We start from the raw sequence: 18,769 nt of genomic DNA, 5'->3' as shown, positions 1-18,769 counted from the left end.
TTGTGCATTTTTCTTCCATTAAAACTGAGCCAAACTTGTAACGATTAAGAGGGAAATATGTCTCAATTAAAAAGTTAAAACTTTTTCTCTGAATATTCAAATTCAATTACTAACTACTTTCACCCAACTCCATATCTAAACTATCATGAGGAATTATATACATCAAGGGATCAAGCCCATTTTTATATTTGATATATACTTGTGTATTATACGTTATGTATGTTGATATATGAAAATATAGAGATGTAATAAAAATGTTAGTTTGTACATATAAATTAAGAACCCATATGAATATTTAAATTATTGATTTTTACTGTTTTTGAAAGAGAAATTGACAATATTTTATCAGTGAACCTAGTACATCAACAATATTCAATTAGTTAAAATTCATTCAGTTTAAGTCTCTGAGTTAATCAATTCTAAAATATACAATCTTTGGTCTGTTTCTACCTAGTGGTGGTTAGCTTTACATCATTCGAAGAAGAAAGAGCCTGGTGACATCCACAGATTCCCAAGAAACTTGCCACATGGTCCCCAGTCGGCAAGGTGAGGAATTGAGGGACCCAGTCCCTCTACTCCGTCAATTCTCTTCCAACCCATGTTGCCCTACCTGTCCCTGCATCATACCCACTGTTCCGACTTCATCTCCACATGAAATTTCTTCTTTAGTACTGCACACCTTCGGTGGAGAAAAGTCCTTAAATATAGGGAGATTATGTTTCACAATAAAGTTTGCTGGGAATGATCTAATATGCTCCACTATAGAAAGCAGTGTGTCTACCTTATCCACACTACTTCAGGCCTAAAGTAAGAATATAATAAATATTTGATGAACAGGATGAATGAATGAATGAGTAAATGAGTGAATGTGTGGCTGAATGAATGAATGAATGAGCCAATGAGACTCCCTACAGAAATGTTTATGTAATCTAATTTGAACAGTGAGTTTGTACTAGAATATGACTAGATGAGTTTTCTAAAACTCCCTAAGTTTATAGATTGCTAATCTTTGGGGATTTTGGAAATCTGCAACCAAACCAAGGGACACACAACATTTCAATTACTAATTACAGTAATATTTCGTATCATTCCTCATTAAATGCTGCATACTTTAGAAGTGACTCATAGAGTTTCAGAAATTGTTTGGAGATGAGAACATACATTAACTGTAAATATGCTCTTTTCAAAACACTCTTTAGATCATGGAAACTGAAGAACAGCAACACATAAAACATCAAAGATGGAAAAACGAGTAAGCACAGATACGCTCACCTATGAACAAACAGCTCTTACATGTTTAAATTTGCAACTATGGCTGATACTAATAAACAATACAAAGATGTAAAATTTAGTTTTGCACAAAGTACATTTTCCACAAGCTATATGTCATTGGAAGCAATAGGTATTCACTTCTCTGTGGTAAAGAAAAGTCACATTAGGTATAAAGAACGCCTAAAGTTAATAAGAAAAGATAATTTTTAAAAGTCAAGGGAAAAAGTTATACAAAAAGGATTTTCCTGGAAACACATTTTTCTTCAGAAAATTTTTTCTTAACTAATTATGGCTAAAGAAGTGGTCTCATCCATGAAGTCATTATGTTGCAAACTGCAGTAACATAGCTGGTAAAACAACTGTAAGATTTGACTGCAGATGTGCTGAAAGGTAATTTCCTCTTTTTTCTTCATTTTGAAAGCTGTGGTTTAAGCTCATAAATACATATGTATGTATGACTATATATATAAATGTACTTTTTAAAGACAGTAAAGCATAAACTTCTAAATTACTACTTGCAGAACCAAATTTTAGTACCCATATTTTTTTTTAAGAACTAGTAGTTTGTATCAGTTCTACTATTAAAAAGTAAAAAACTTTTGTTGGTTTGAATTCAGAAGTAGTCATCAAAAATCTACAACCTAACCAATTGTATAACTGCATTATTATATTATTAAAACAATAATAATAGCACCTGACATTCTACGTCTAATGTCAATTTTCTACCTCAATTAGATAATATACTCCTGAGTTGAAAGAAATCTCTCTATAAATGTAAGTCACTGATTTGAGAAAAAAAAATCTGTATTTTAGAGGATTTTACCAGATTTGCTTGGATTACAAATACATGATATATCAAGGGCAGGATTGTCATATGTATGGATAAACACTTAATGAAGTTTGTTTTTACGTTATCCGTCATACTTACTGGTGAACCCCAAGTACTTCCCAATCATGTCCAATATCCTGAGGTCCCATTAAGCTTTGCATTGTATTTGGACAGATTTCTATCAATTTGCAAAGAAGTGACCAACCCACCTAAAAGCAAGAAAGGCAAATATTCACATTTTTTAAACATGCTAAAAGAACATATTCAGCCTCTTCATTCTTACTGGAATATGTGACTACCTATTTTTAAATAATTATTTTAAAACAAAATGACATCCTAAAATGCTTACTGAGGAAAGCAAGCCATATATTTAAAATACATCTTTCTCCAAAAATCATACCGAAAGGACATACAAAAAAATATTAGAGCATTCCTGAATGATGAAGTTAACAGATGTGCCTATTATCTAAATAAAAAGAAATAAAATAAAATGAAACCAAAAAAAATAGTTTCAGAGGACACACCAAGATTACGAAGTACAAGATTTTTTAAGTCACATCTACCTGACAGAATTTCTTCTAAATACTTAAGATTTTAATTGTAAGGGGGAAAATTAAGTGATTAGGAATGGAGGCTAAAAAAAATTTTTTTTAATTAAAAAAAAAAGGAATGGAGGGTTAGGGGAAGTTGGAAATTTTGATAGCAAAGTAAAGACTGCTCCGCAGGGAAGGTAGGTGGAATGACTGGCAGAGAAAAGGAATGGTCTGACCAGTACAACATCTGGTACAGGAAAAAGAGAAAGGCACTATAAGAAAGAGAGGGGGTAGAATTGCTCAATGGGTCCCTCCAGGTTTCTTTAGAATATCCAAATATGATTTGATGAGATGTGGACATCAAAAATATCCCTAGACTTTTTCTCATTTCCAAATGAAATATGATCTTACTGATGCATTATATATACAACTTTTTTCAATCTGTTTATACATGATGCCAACTTGAATAAGTTGCTCTTCTGAAAAAAACACGATTTTTAAAAATACAACTTTTTTAAAAATAGGGTATTTGAATTTCAAACTAGAGATTAAATTTAACTCACTCTTCCTGTTGTATATTCCTCTCTACACTTGATCTAAATTTAAGGAATCTTCCATTCTTTCTATTATATTACAGAACTAGATTTGATATAGTCAGAAAAAAAAGAAAATCGAAAATGTATAAATATGTAGCATCTAGAGATTCATGAAAACGTGTCTAAGTAGGATTTGTGATAAATATCGATACATGAAGTCTGACAGTGAGAGTCACTGTCAGAATTACCCAGAGAAGGATACAGTATAGAAAAGGTAGGACTTGAGCCACATTTCAAAGGAATTAGAAACGTGGTCATTCAAAATAGGGAAATGGAAGCCTCTGAAACTGCTAAGCTGTGAGGAGAGTGAGGGGCCAGGTGGTAAGGACAATGCTGCAGGGCAAGGGTCTTGCTACACAAGACCAGACACAGAAGTGGAGCCCAGTGATGCAGACCCGGATGACAAGGTGAGCATTTCTATGCATCCAATAAGGAATAATGGCACAAGTTTGTTGTTTACAAGAATAAACAAGGGCTCTTTCACAAGATAAAAATGATTACACAAGATCTCTTTACAATATGATTTCTGAATCTTTTCTGGATTAAGCATGAATTGCTTTACTCTGTCATTACATCCTTTTACATAATTTCAAACTGCTTGAAAAGGCAGCAATTTCTGACAGCTATTTTTACCTATATTTAAGTAGGACATCCTCCTCCACGTAAGCCGAACAGACATTGACAATCCAGCTGTCATAGAAACCAGCTATTTTCGTGCTTTCATAAAATACATCGAGACTTTTTCCCCAAGTATTTAAGAAAATGACATTCGGAACAGCTTCCGGTGGGAAATAAATCATAAGTCACATAGGATGCTCTACTCATTTCTGTACCTGCATGACTGACTCGAGGAGAAAACCTGTTTTGTTTTGGTTGGTGAATAAGCAGCATCAGTAATTGCTTTGCAAAAGGATTGAGGCAACTGAGCCTCTATGATTAAACAGAAATCACTGGCAGCAGAGCAGAGGTAACAACTGATCCATTAATCTACTCAATTAAAAGCTTATCTTTCAGAGAGAAGGTTCCTATCCTGCCCAGTTATAATACAATTAAATTGGTAGTTTCACGTTATTATAACTATTCTGGAAACTCAAGCATCTAATTAATGCACAATAGGAAAGAGTCCAGGGGTTAAAGAAAAATTCAGTCACTTTCATTTATTTCGTTCTCTTACTTCAAAGGTTGAAACTTGTGGATAAAGACAAGTTATGTAAAATTGAGGAGCACAGAGAAATGATGGGATGACTGGCAGAAAAAGGAAACTACAAGACAGCTAGCCTAACTACCAATTCTCTAAAGACTGTCATTTATTACAGAGCATTAATAAAATATAAAAAGACCTTGAAAATACAAATTTGGAGTCTGGAGTATCACGTGAAATGAACTCTAGAAAAAAACCTTAATATTTACTTTTGAATTTACCTTACCTTCTTAAATTCATCATTCGGAAGTTTTAAGTCAGCACTTCCAACCAACTCAAAATATAAAGCATTAAAGGATATGTATACTAATTACACCACAAATGTGAAGAAAATTGAAGGAAAAAAACTCTTTTAAGTGGAGTATTAAAGTATCAGTAAAGAGACCCCTTTCTACATCCCTTTGATAAGACCAATGATAATTAAAATGGATAACGTAGTTGTGCCTAGCATGGCCACAGTATTTGCAACAAACCATTGTGCTTCTTACTTGCACGAACAGCTTGTGAATTCACAGTGTATACTGGAAAGAGATTTTGAAGTATGTGAAGACTTTTGAAGTATGTGAAGAGATTTTGAAGTATGTGAAGTATCATGAACTCCATGGTCCTAAATGAGCTACTTAACTCTGAGGTTAAAAATGTCCAGTGAGATTTCTGACAGAGCAGTGAGATTCCAGTGAGAATCACACAACAGCTTTTGCAGACAAATACATGTACAGTGCTGAAATGAATAATTCTATTCCATTAAAGAACCAAATCAAAAGACAATTCCTTATTTTCTTGCATACTTTGTCTCTGGTACCTGCCAGACAAAATATTAAGTGACATTCATAGCTACTCCAGACAAACATGTCCAGACTTGGACACCTTCTAAAACAAAGAATGAAGTGGTGGGTCTGTTCCAGCCTCCCCTGGGTTCTCAAGTTCAGCACAGCCTCCTCTGGACCCTGCACACCAAGCCCTCCAAGGGTCCTGTGGGTTCTGAGTGGCACCCAACAGGGGACCTCTCTATACCAAGCATGGAATCCAAGGGATAGAGGCTGCCAGGCAAGGCACTTCTGAACACCAAAGCAGAGGCAAGGAAGAAGGGATGATGTAGGAGGTGAGCAGCAAACACAATGGGCCAGCTTTAAAATATGACTCATATTTCATCGGCAAAATTCAGACTCTGGATGCTAAAAGGAACGGTGTCTTTATCATGCCTCTCATCTTTTCATGATTTTGTTCGCTAACTCCCTGAAAATCAATAGTCCAATGGGAAACATTTCAGTGGAAGAAAAATTAATATAACCATTTATCCCACATTTAAATGTTCTCATATAAAAGAAGTTAGGTACACGGTTCACCCAGACTAGACAGAGCTGGACACAGAGATGAACATAAAGATGAAGGTAGCTAGATATAGATTTGGAGATCCAGATAATTCTTACGTCTGTCTAGCCTCTCCAGCAAGTAATAAGAAACACTGGCTTTCTGACTACACCTTGAGAGAATTCAAAGTTCAATTCTCTTTCCCTTCAGGACCCAATGACATGCAAATGACTGATTTCAGTTCTCTAAATCTCAGAATCTACAAAGGAAGTTAATATGTTAGGCAATAATTTGTTTTAACGTAAATCATCCTTAACGATCACCTGAGGACTCTTTTTTTTTTAAATATATTTAAGGTATTTGACAAATTTCTGTGTTTCCTATGGTATGGGTTCTAAGTTTCACTTTTATATTCAGTTTATATGAAAAGAGTTGAAAAATACAAATATAAACTTGTAGGAGAAGGGTAAAACATGATTTTCTTTAGATAATACAAGGTACACTACAACTGAAGGCCAGAAATCTGTTTTCAAATTAAAAAAAAAAAAAAAAGAAACCTTAAACCGATGAGAATTTGCGTTACTTCATTTCATTAATTTAATTATTATTAATTTTTATTACTGTTAATTATTCTCCTTTCCCAAACTATTCACAATGGTGTCATCTCTAGGACATGCTGTACATTGGTAAGATTCTTAGAATAATCTGATTAAATGCTGATGCTGATGAACTCATCTAGCCAATCACAGAACTAAATCTCAATCCATGATTATTCCCGCCCACCACCAACCATATTTTGTAGGTCTGTTGTACAAATTTACTTCTACAAAACAATCAGGGAGCACTTAGTGGGCCCTTTTAGATCATTAACATTTGATAATGATTTGACAATGCTTCCTTCTTAAAATCACAGTCTGTGGTTTGTGAAGCCGAAAGTCAGAAATAACCCAGAACCTCTGGGTATATAATACTGACAGAAAAACATCTATTTCCGAAGAGAAAAGAGAAGGGGCGACATGAAAACAACTCCTTTACCTGCTGCACGCTAGCGACTCTCATATACAAGTCCAAGACGATCAACACAGGCACGTGGACTTTTTTGCCTTGAAATAACTTGGAGGCTGGAAGAGAAGGGGGTGAGGGAAAAGAAGCAAAGTCACGATTCACTCACCCCTTTTGGGTCTGAAACGGGGGGGGGGGTAAGCAAAAGAAGTGAGCGCAAGACCTTCCTAAAATTCTCAGCTCCTCTCTGCCCTAAGGAGGAGAGAGTCTTGGCTTCTCAAAAGTCCAGGTTTGTGCAACTCCGAAGTGCGAGGGAGAAAGTTTGCAAAAGAGGCAGGGGGGGTGCGGGGGGGGGCGAAGTTTCCTTGCGAATGATTACCGTGGTCGGCGTACGTGAACACCAGCATATCCTCCAGAATTTGGACCAGGGTCTCTATCTGTTTTCCTTCCTGGACATTGTTCAGCCTGACTATCAACTTCTTCAGAGTTTCCTCGTCCTCCTCCTCGCACCCCTGACAGCTGCCACTGGCCATGATGGACTCTGCTCCAAAGCGACCGTCCCTCCCTCACGAAGGCCGGCTGCGCCGGGAAGGGGCCGGGGCACCGCCGCGGCTCGCGGGGACGAGCACAGTTCACTGCCCGCAGCCAGCGCTCCCCGCCGGCCCCATCCGCACCCACGCCCGCCTGTTTATGAGGAAGGCGGCGGCTCCCCGCCCTGCGCTGCCCTCCCTCTCCCCAGCCCTCCTCCTCGGCTTCCTCCTCCCCCACCCAGGCCCCAAAAATGAGCTCAGTGGCCTGCGCGAGGCTTTGCCGAGGCAGGGCTACGCCGGGCACAACCAGGGCGGGCCGGCGGGTCGCGGCTTGAGCTGGGCCCGGCCGGGGTGACCGTGACCGTGGCCCCCGCGCGGGCCCAGGCCCGGTCCCCGACCCCGGAGAGCGCCGCCTCCCGGGACCGGATCCCGTTCGCCGCGGCGGCGCGGCCGGGAGTCCTGGTGGAAGAAACTGACTCAGCGCACTCCCGCGGAGTCCCCAGGCCCGGAGCCCCGCAGCCGCGGCGGGAGGAGGCGCGCGGTCGGCAGCCTGGCGGGCCACCCGCCCCGACCCTCCAGCCTGGGATCCTCCAGCCCCGCGGAGGGTCTGCAAACTAGGAAAAATAAAAAATGAAAGCCTCCGCCTATCTCCAGATCTAAGAATAGAAATCTGGGCGTTGGGAAAGGAGGACACCGCCCAGTTGGCCCCTTTTAGGAAAACATGTTCTTTAGAGTTCCCCCTATAGGGAAATGAATAATTTCCCCCCAAGGATGGAAAGAGATTTTTGCAATCAAAATGTGCCCAGCTAAGGCTTTTTTCTATGGTTGTTGTGGCATTTGGTAGGAGAGCAAATAATTCACCCCCCCCCTTGGTTATCTAGAGTTCTGATGGCCAAAAGTCCACTAAAATTAACTTTTGAAAATTTGAGTTTGCACTTCGTAGGGTCTTGATAATTGGGGCACACCAAAGAATAATCAGTTCTCAGCGCCATTTAAAGAAAAACACGGGGTAAAGGAAAAGATGAAAGCGGAAAACCAGAAAAAGTGAAAGATACAAACTTCAACATTGATCCCTTGATGTTTAAAATTACTTTTAAGTGTCTATAACCCTAAAGTTAAAAAAAATGAAAATAAAAAGAACCAAAGTAATGTGTTTTTCAGGAAGAGAAACCTAAGCAAGAGACACTGTAGACAAGGCTGAACAAAGATTATCTGTTGCTTTCAGATTATTTGTCCTGGGAGTCATTTACAAAGGAGAGAATTGGACTGAAACTTAGTACTTCACAATTTTAGATGGCTTGTTTCCACTTCTCTTGCCTCATCTGATGATAATTCTGAAATGAGTGAGACAACTACTTACCCTTCTTCTGCTAATGAGGACATTGAGATATAGTGTTGATGAGAAGATTATTGTCTGAGTCCACAGATAGAAAGTTGAGAGCCATGACTTAAACCCAGGTAGATCTCCCAATGCCAAGCTGAAGGTTCTTCACACTCTACCACTGTAATCAAAATGAACGAGGCTGCCCTAATACATTACGTTAGTAAAATTGCACATTCTAATTCAACCTCGATATTGTGAATATGTTTTGTTGTCATAAACACTTTTTATCTTTTACAGGCACATGCTAAAATTTACAGTCGAAATGACAGAATGGCTAGGATTTGCTTCAGAGTAATCCAGTGGTGGAGAAAGGGGTGAAATGGGTGAACATAGAGATGAAATGATACCACTTTTGAAAGGACAAAGTGGGAGAATTGCCCAATTAGACATTGAGTCGGGACTTCTATTACCTTTGGTCAATTTCCCAGAGGAGGAGAAAGTGTCTGACAACATCTTCCTATGAATTAGAAAAATATATCTCTCATTCCAGGCAGACACAGCCCTATGCCAGGGTGTACAAAGCAGATTTGGGTTTCAGACTGAACCCATCCCTTCAGCCTGGTATCAGATACTAGGCATAGTTTGTACAATATATGAAGCAGTGTGTTGAGTCTAATTATGGTGCTATAGGAATTAATTGGCATATTAATGGCACAGCTATACAAAATGACCAATGAAAGAGCATAGAGAACCCAGAACCCAGAAACATACCCTTACATATATGGAAATTATATATGAGCAAAGTTGTATTGTATATTGGTGGGAAGAGAATGGACTATCTGATAAATGAAACTGAGGTCATTAGTTGTAGAAAAATATCAAATCATACCTCTTCCTCACACCATATTAAAAAATAAATTTCATGTGGATTGAACATTTTTATATAAAAAATGAAACTAAATGCTTATGACTATTTTATGACCTTAAGGTAGGAAAAGATAAGACATAATCATCACCATCCATAAAGGAAAAGGTGGTTACATTCAAATACATTAAAATTTAAAATTCGGCCTATAAAAGGCTCCATCAACAAACTCAGAAGATGGACAGAGAGTGGAAGATTTTTGCAATGCATACGACCAAAAAAAGACTAATATGAATATGTAAAAACAACCTGGGTGGCTTAGTCAGTTGAGCATCCAACTTTTTTTTTTTTTTTAAGATTTTATTTATTTATTTGACAGAGAGAGACACAGCGAGAGAGGGGACAGAAGCAGGAGGAGTGGGAGAGGGAGAAGCAGGCTTCCCGCCAAGCAGGGAGCCAGATGCGGGGAGAGCATCCGACTCTTGATTTCAGATTGGGTCATGGTCTCAGGGTCGTGAGATGGAGCCCCTCATCAGGCTCCACACTCAGCTTAAGATTCTCTCCTTCTCCCTCTGCCCCTCCCCACTCATGCTTTCTCTATCTTAAAAAAAAAAATCACAAATAGTAAAGCAAAAAATAGTCTAGTTTTTATATGAACAAAAGATATAAAAGGCAATTTACAGAAGAGAAAATGTCATTAAGCCTGTCAAAAAATGCTCAACCCACTAGTAATCAGGAAAGTGCAAATTAAAGCCATACTTCACATACCATTTCACACCCCTCAGATTAACTAAAAATTTAAAGTTTGATGATACCAATGATTGGGTGGAATGTGGAGCAACCAGAATACGTATACAGAACTGTAGAAGTGTAAATCAGGACAATCACTTTGGAAACCAATATGGCAATATCTAGTAAAGCTGAGGATGTATGTATCCTAAGACCCAGCACTTTCTCTCCAAAGTTAAGCCATGGAGACATTCTCACATATGCACAAGGAAAACTGTATTAAAATGTTCAGTGCAACATTTTTTGCTTATAATGAAAATGAAAACCACTTGAATATCCATCAACACTTAAATTATATATATTCATATAATGGATTTTTATAAAGCTGTGAAAATTATTGAACTAGAGCTCCATGTATCAACATGACTGAATAGCAAAAAATATAATACTAGGCTTTTAAAAAGTTACCATAGGATACATGTTCTACTGTGATATCAATACTCTAATGTTATAAAACATTCAACATTGCATATACTTTAGGGATATATACATTTGTAGTAACAGTACAAAAATTATACATGGGAATAAAAAGTTGTAGCTAGTGGTTATCTCTGGGGAGAGGAAAGTAGAAACATATCCAGGAAGAACTGGAGGCTATAATTATATCTGTAACTTTTTTTTTCTTAAGCTTATACTGGGTACATGGATGCTCATTATATTATTACCTATATTCTATATTTCTAACTTATTTCATAATAAAAATAATCAGGTGTATGTTCAACCTCATTGGTGTTCAAAGTAATAAATAAAACAATAGATTAATTCATTTTACTCACCAAATTAACTAAGAAGTCTTTGAAATTTGGGTAGGAGTTTATACATGAGGAAATAAATTGTTCATAACATAGAAAGGTATAACATAAAATTACAGAATTTTGATCCAAATTTTGCAAAAATAATCAAAAAAGTACATGCCTAATGAAACTGCTGAAAGTAGATAAGATAAACACATGTGTAACAGGGGTTCTTGTTAGGTGATAGAATTCTAAGTGATTCTTACGGTCTTTATATTTGTCTGTGTTTTTCAAATTCTCCACAGCAAATATGTATTATAACAAGAAATAAGGCAAAGTAATTTACAAAATACAATTTTTTACCTTAAAAGTAGAAAACTTATTTGGAGAATATGACTTACCACACTAATAAGTATAGGGCAAAGTATTTTATATGGCACAAGCAAAAGAGGAAAATTCAAACTGAAGTCCAGTGGACTTACTGGATATATGCTGTAATTCAGAAGTCTACATAGCCCACAAATCATAACCCAAGTAATGTATCCTGGTTCTCAGAAATACTTCATTGATGCTGTAAATCCCATGAGGGCATCTTGGATTTTGTTCTATGCCCACACTCCAACAAAACAATCCCTGGCACAGAACAACCATTCCATGAATTTCTGGTACTTGGATGAATAACTGAATCAATGGAAATGGCAGACCAGAGGTAAAATGATCTTTCCAAAGTCATCACCAAAAGGCAGAACTGAACCATGTGACACTGAGTTCTCAGACTCTCAGTCCAGACTTTTTCCATCACTTTGTTTTTCTTAGGTGAGTTTCATTAAACCAGAGAGTGGCTATCTAATCACTGAATTTATACTTACCCTTTATCATCTGTGCCTTATTTATACAGGAAGCAACTTTCTTTTCTGGCTTCTGAACTAAAGATAAAAATTACACCTGTGCTCACGATGTGACATTCTCCTTCTATCAGTTGAAATAATCTCTCATTAAAGTAAAATCTGATTAACTCTGAGATTACAACAGCAGAGTATCTGTAGTCTTCGTGCTTGGTTTGCTCAGGAAAGCAGTCTCCCAAATTTTTATGTTATTATATCCTCATTTAAAATAGTTAGAAGTGCATATGTATATTAAGAGAATCATAGAAAAACAGGAACAGTAGCATAGAAAACGAATCCAGTATCTATTTCACCCAAAATAGATCATTGCCTAGATGATGCTGGGCATATTATAGGTGATCAAAAATATTTCTTGGGTTAAATAAAATAAGTTATTGGTCATGGTACTTAATCCCTGCTGGTAAAATAATAAAAACAATGACATGATGAATCTTTATTATTACATTCTTTTATAGGAAAAAAGTGACTGGAAATTTCTTTTTAGGAGCAACATTGTTTTTACAACTCAATAACTAAATGGTATCTTTAAAACATAGTTTCATATCCTTTGCAAAGGTAGTTATAATATAAAGGCGTATACATGCTTGAGTTCCAAATGAAGAGATATGTATCAATCATATCTTTCACCACTAGTACTAGTTTCTGGAAAATTTAGATGACTATCCTAAGTGGATGCTTTTGTTTAAATCTGTTGTAAAAAGCACACATCTTCTTATACTATTAAAACTTTTATTGTTAAATTAGTTTACAGTAATTTTTTGAGATTAATAAGAAGGCAAATTTAGACTACAAAAACAAGACTATTTCAGGATATTCAGTCATTAATCAACAATTACAGTAGTCCCCCTCTATCTGCAGTTTTGCTTTCTACAGTTTCAGTTACCTGTGGTCAACTGCGGACCGGAAGCAGATGATCATCCTTCTGATGAATCATGGGATCGTCAATAGCAGCCTAATGCTACGTCACACACCTAAGCCTTTCCCCACACCTCATCTAGTCCATGGGCATCTTATCCTCTCACATAGCACAAGAAGACAGGTGAGTACAGTACAATAAGATATTTTGAGAGAGACCACATTCACATGACTTTTATTACAGTATATTGTTATAACCGTTCTATTTTATTATAGTTATTATGCTAATCTCTTACTGCATCCAGTTTATAAATTAAACTTTATCATAGGTATGTATGCATGTATGTATAAAAAACACAGTATACAGGCATACCTCAGAGATATTTCAGGTTCAGTCCAGATCACCACAATAAAGTGAATATTGCAATAAAGTGAGTCAAATTAAATTGTTTGCTTCCCAGTGCATATAAAACTTATGTTCATAATAGACTGCCATCTAGTAAGTGTGCAATAGCATAAAGTCTAAAAAAAAGTACATACCTTAATTAAAAAATACTTTATTGCTAAAATATGTTTACCATCAGGGTGTCTGGGTGTCTCAGTTTGTTAAGCATCCGGCTCTTGATTTCAGCTCAGGTCATGATCTCAGGGTCATGAGAGTGAGCCCCGTGTTTGGCTCCATGCTGGGTATAGAACCTGCTTAAGATACTCTCTCTCTCACTCTCTCTTTCTCTCTCTCAAAAATAAATAAATAAACAAACAAATAAACAAAATGTGTTTACCATCATCTGAGCTTTCAGCAAGTCATAATCACAGATCACCATAACGAATATAATAATAATGAAAAAGTTTGAAATGTTGGAGAATTACCAAAATATGACATGGAGACCTGAAGTGAACAAATGTTGTTGGAAAACTGATGCTGATAGACTTGCTTTTTGCAGGGTTGCCATAAACCTTCAATTAAAAAAAAAGGCGCCTGTGTGGCTCAGTCAGTTAAGCGTCTACTTCAGCTCAGGTCATGATTTTGGGGTCTGGGATAGAGCCCCATGTCTGGCTCCCTGCTCAGCAGGGAGCCTGCTTCTCCCTCTCCCCGTGCAGCTCCCCCTCCTTGTGCTCCCTTGCTCTCTCTCATAACTAAATAAATAAAACCTTAAAAAAAGAAAAAGTATCTGAGAAGCACAGTAAGACGAGGTATGCCTGTATATAGGGTTCGGTATTATTTGCAGTTTTAGCCATCCAGTGAGGGATAAGGGAGAGAAAGGAGGACTACTGGATTGTATGCCTACTGAGTTTGGGCTCTGCTTTGTGTATTAGGTACCCAAAAGACATACTCTCTGAAGTCACTCACAGTCTAGTGAAACCAATTTTCACACAATTGTGAAGCAATACAATACAGTAATTGTTCTAATGCGAGAAAGAGAAGGACTAAGACTGCATGGCAAAAGTTTGAGGATTGAAGAAATCACCGTGCATGCAAGGAGAAGAAGAGAGGGAACCCTGGAATGTGAGGAGTGAAAGAGGAGGAGTGTCCCAGGAGGTACAGTGAGGGGGTGAGAGGGAAAACAGGGAGAGTGGAGGAAAGTATGTAGAAGGGGAAGTGTTTACCAGTAAGGTCAAGAGCAGGAAAGACTTAAAAGTACCCTTTGGATTGGGTAACACCGGAGAGGAGAGCAATTCTGCACACAGTGGTGAGCTCTAAAGCCCACGGCAGTATGCACAGTGAGCTGGGAATGAGAATGCATAAGTGTTTTACAAGTGGCGTTAAACTTCAGTTATTGTTTCAGTATTAATGAGGTGTTAATTTTCATGTTGCCAGTGTCTGTAAGATGACTCAGAATCTAATTCTTGCCTCTGATTATCTCTACATTCCAGTGTTACCTTTCCCCCTAAATTAGTGTTTCTTTCCCTTTACAAGTAAAAATCCTGCTAAGAAAACATATTAAGTTGCTACCAACAGTTGGAAAATGTATTTGTTTTATTGCAAACCAGAAAAAGAACCAAGAGAGAAAAATATTGGTACAGTTCCTTCCACCACAGAGGTATGTTGTTACTGGCAGCCAGAACATGGGAAATATAGAGGGGAGCTCCCAACTCCCACAAGAACTTGGGAAAAAATTGAAGCATAAAATCAACAAAAGCAGATGAGACCAAACATAATACATTGAGATCATTTCAAAGAAACACAACTGCACTCAGATTAGCAATACTATCTATACCTAATTAAATATATTAACATATCTAAAAAACAAATGTATTTATCTGAAATACATTTCCTGGTCAACCAGGAAAACACAGATAAAGAAAAAAATAGGTAAACTTCAGTGCTCATCCAGAAGAAGTCATTATTAAATAAATTTTGATAGAAAAGTGAAGCAAAAGCAGACTGCACTGTTGGAAAGCATGTCTTGACCACTGGATTTTGGACCCTCTGATGAAGGTACCCTATTACCAAGATGAATGAATGAATGAATGAATGAATGAATGAATTCAACAGTTGTTTACTGAGTGTCTGTTATGTAGGCACTAGGATATAAAAGTAAGTATAGAGTTTACAATCTAGGGATGTCACAGCACTGGGTGGTAAGTATTGTAATGAGGTATGTATAGGTTACTATAAGAATACATTAAAAAGGGAAACTTTTTGGAATAGAAAAGTAAGATGAGAGAAGGCCAAACCCACTAAGAGCTCTGAAGCTGAGGTGGTCCTCAGGGTGTTTCTGAGTTGAGATAATGGCACCGGGTCTTTATTACTCCATGCAGACCAGTTACTGGATAGAAGCAATTTGGGAATGGAGAGTGCTGACCTGGTGTGAGAGAATTCTCTTCAGCTAAGATAATTCTGAGAAGGGAAGACAGCTGAGGGCCGTCTGCTAACAACAGTCCCAGTAGCTGGCAGAATAAGCCTTCCAGTCCTCAAGGCAGATCTAATAGTTGAATTACAGCATAATTGCAAGAGAGGTAGAAGATAAAGCTGGGAAGGTGAGCCAAGGATTTTACCCAAGAGCAACAGAGCGGGTACAGCAGAGTTTTGCTAAAAATAGCGATGTACAAAGATTTGTGCTTTCAAGTGATCACTATGGCAGGGCTATTCTTTTAGGGTGGAAAAGAGATCTAAAGATCAAAACTGGAGGAAAAAAGATTGTTTGGAGAGTTGTGAAGGAATCAAGGAAAGAGATGTTGGTAGTCTGAATGAGGCCATGGCAGTAAGGATGGATTTGATGGATAATGGATTTAATGGATTTGAAAGAAATTTTGGTCACAGAATAGATTGGATTTGGCTATTAATTTGATGTGAAGGTACAAAAGAGGAAATATGAAATTTACCAATTAAGTGAGGGTAGTGCCGTTTATCAAGCCAGTAACCACAAGAGATGGAGCAAGGCCTGGGGGTGGGGTGGGGGGGCGAGGAACAAGTTCAATTTTAGAATCATAGATGTTACATATCTGCAATAACATACAAGTAGTAAACGGTTATACCTACAGGTCAAGAGCTCAGAGGAAAATGTGGGCTATAGATAGGTTTCCTTCCAAATTAAAAATAATAAATGACCCAGAGCAAAAAATGAAATCTTTCAGAAAAAAAAAAAAAGCTATAGGGAAGCAAAAGAACACTTGGGACAAGAAAGGAGGTGTCCAAAAAAGATGATAAAGAGTAGCCAAAGAGTTTGGAGGAACACCCATGGAGAACAATGAGTGAGAGACCAGGGAGACAATGGACAAGTGTGCCGCCATGAGTTCGCATTCACGGCAGGGAGATTGGTGGTTCCCCTGCCAAGAGCTATTCCAGGAAAGTGGTGTGGGCTTAAGCCAGACCACAGGGGCCAAGAGTCAGTGAATTCAACTCAAAATTCAACTCTGGCCAAGAAAGCATATATCTTGGAGATGGTATTGGGGTGGCATCAAAGAGTACTGTACTTTGGGGTGCCTGGGTGGCTCAGTTGGTTAAGCGACTGCCTTCGGCTCAGGTCATGATCCTGGAGTCCCTGGATCGAGTCCCGCATCAGGCTCCCTGCTCGGCGGGGAGTCTGCTTCTTCCTCTGACCCTCCCCCCTCTCATGTGCTTTCTTTCTCATTCTCTCTCTCTCAAATAAAGAAATAAAATCTTTAAAAAAAAAAAAGAGTACTGTACTTTGTATTATTTTATGATAGAGCAAGTTAGAGAAAAAGGCTGAGGAGGTAATCTATTGAATGAACTCCAAGTGGAGGCCCCATGGGCATGTGACCTAGAATATAAATAACAGGGTTGGAATTAACCTTAGGAAGGTTTTGAAGTAACCTAAAGGAAGGAAGAAGGGGTACCGGTGGAAACAGGTTAAGTCTGTAGGTGGAGTAACAGGAAATCAGAGTTCTACTACAAAAGTAGGAGGTGAGTGAGATCATTTGTGAGCATGAAGGATCAGGGAGATATTGGAGCTGGAAATTGGAAGAAAGAAAGTTTTGAATTTGTGTTGAAGGGGAAAACACCTTAACTAGGCAGCCTATTGCTTCTAAACATTTAAATCACCTAGTCACTTTTCTGATTTCATGCTCATCGAGCAGTTAGTATTACGTTGACTTCCCTGTAGTTCTCTCAAAAAACTGAGTTATTATTATGGTGGTTGTTATTATTACAGGAAAGAAATGCACTATGCAGGATGATATGTGTATTCTTGCCCATACAACGGTTGTATGTCTTATTCTAAATCAGTACATTAACATTTTTGTTTTAAACTACTTGGAAGGAATGGTGAGTTTGATTTATGTGAATGTCCTTGAACACGTTCAGTGAGAATGTGTTGACTATAGGGGGTAAGTATCGGGGCCATCAAGTCCAGGGTCACACGGGACTGTGCCAGGTTTGCCGTGCACTCTGGGAGAAGGCCTCTTGGAGGACAGCCAACTAGACTATCCCTGTCTTGACTGTTCCTCTGTCTTGAATTTCATGTATTGTTTTAAGCTTTCCATTATCAATTATGGGACAACCCAAAACTAGAGCCAAACTAGGGTAAATAGACCTGAAAGTATCACAACAAGATACAGAAAACAGCTTAGGTCAATTCCAAAGTGAAAGAATCAGAAAGGGAAAATCTTGATAGAAAACAGAATAAAACTTCTGATGTAATCACAGTCGAGGAAAACATCTTCTTTAAAAGGCACATCAGTTCCTCCCTTTATTTTCTCATTCAGTAAATATTATTGATCACCCCCTACCCACTGGGAAGATGGTATGAGCAACTAAGATTAGCTCCATTCCTTGCAGTATTTGCTCCAAATACTGTTCAGATGAAAGGTTTGCAGGGGGAATAAAAGACTAGAACAGAAAGCATATTAAACTGTGTCAATCTCTTACTGACAAATTTCTGTGACTCAATCCAATTGTTGAATAACTGACAGAGATTAACCAAAAAATCCTGTGCTATATTCACCATAGAAAACAATATTAAGGTACTAAAGAATCATTTTAAAAGGAGATTGCGTTGCTTAAAAAGAAAATTGGATAAGGCATCAAGGAATTATGGCCTTTATTTTTCTTATGTGAAGAATAAACAGAAGAGAATGAGAGAGGACATTTATATACAATGTTGCAACTGAAAGATAGGTCTCAATAAAAATAAAAACAATATAGTAATAAATTAATATAAACATTGGGAGTGGGATTTTATCATCAAAATGTATTGCATCCTTTGGGGATATTATAACAAGGTCTCTAGACACAAGGTTAAAAAAAGGAATACTAAAAAAGTAAGTAACAAGGGATACAATACAAAAATACACATTTCACCATATTCCAAGTAGAAATCTCTGGCAAGAATAAGAAGTAGAGATGAAAGAGAAACAGAATTTCTGCTTAGCTACAAAAGCTAAGTCAGGTTTTTTTATTGTTAGGCCTTCCACACACACACACACACACACACACACACACACACATTCTGTCTATAAATGACCCTAAAGAGGAGTAAAAATTTTTTAAAAGACTAACATCTTAATGCCCAAAGCACTTGCTACAGCAGAAACAAGAAAGAGAAGAGAAACCACACCTT

The 18,769-nt window shown here is 37.7% G+C and overlaps 1 protein-coding gene across 5 annotated transcripts in view; it reads right to left on the bottom strand.

Annotated features, from left to right (window-relative positions):
* The window catches only part of LRRK2 (leucine rich repeat kinase 2), a 138,909-nt gene extending 131,475 nt beyond the window's left edge, over nucleotides 1-7,434 (bottom strand). For 2 of the 5 annotated variants that reach the window (XM_078075886.1, XM_078075888.1), the window contains exons 1-3: nucleotides 7,124-7,432; nucleotides 6,778-6,863; nucleotides 2,201-2,310 (exon numbers count right to left, since the gene is read on the bottom strand). In XM_078075886.1, coding sequence (XP_077932012.1) covers nucleotides 2,201-2,310; nucleotides 6,778-6,863; nucleotides 7,124-7,277 — 350 coding nt within the window. In that variant the 5' untranslated portion in view covers nucleotides 7,278-7,432. Of the gene's footprint in view, nucleotides 1-2,200; nucleotides 2,311-6,777; nucleotides 6,864-7,123 lie in introns of those variants that run through there. The other 3 variants (XM_078075890.1, XM_078075887.1, XM_078075889.1) reach the window with 3 other exon arrangements.
* Nucleotides 7,435-18,769: the final 11,335 nt, after the last annotated feature.

The sequence above is a fragment of the Halichoerus grypus genome, chromosome 6 (genome assembly GCF_964656455.1).
Source record: "Halichoerus grypus chromosome 6, mHalGry1.hap1.1, whole genome shotgun sequence".
Taxonomy (NCBI): Eukaryota; Metazoa; Chordata; class Mammalia; order Carnivora; family Phocidae; genus Halichoerus; species Halichoerus grypus.
The sequence above is the reverse complement of the archived record's forward strand: the minus strand, read 5'-3'. Positions and strand labels throughout refer to the sequence as shown.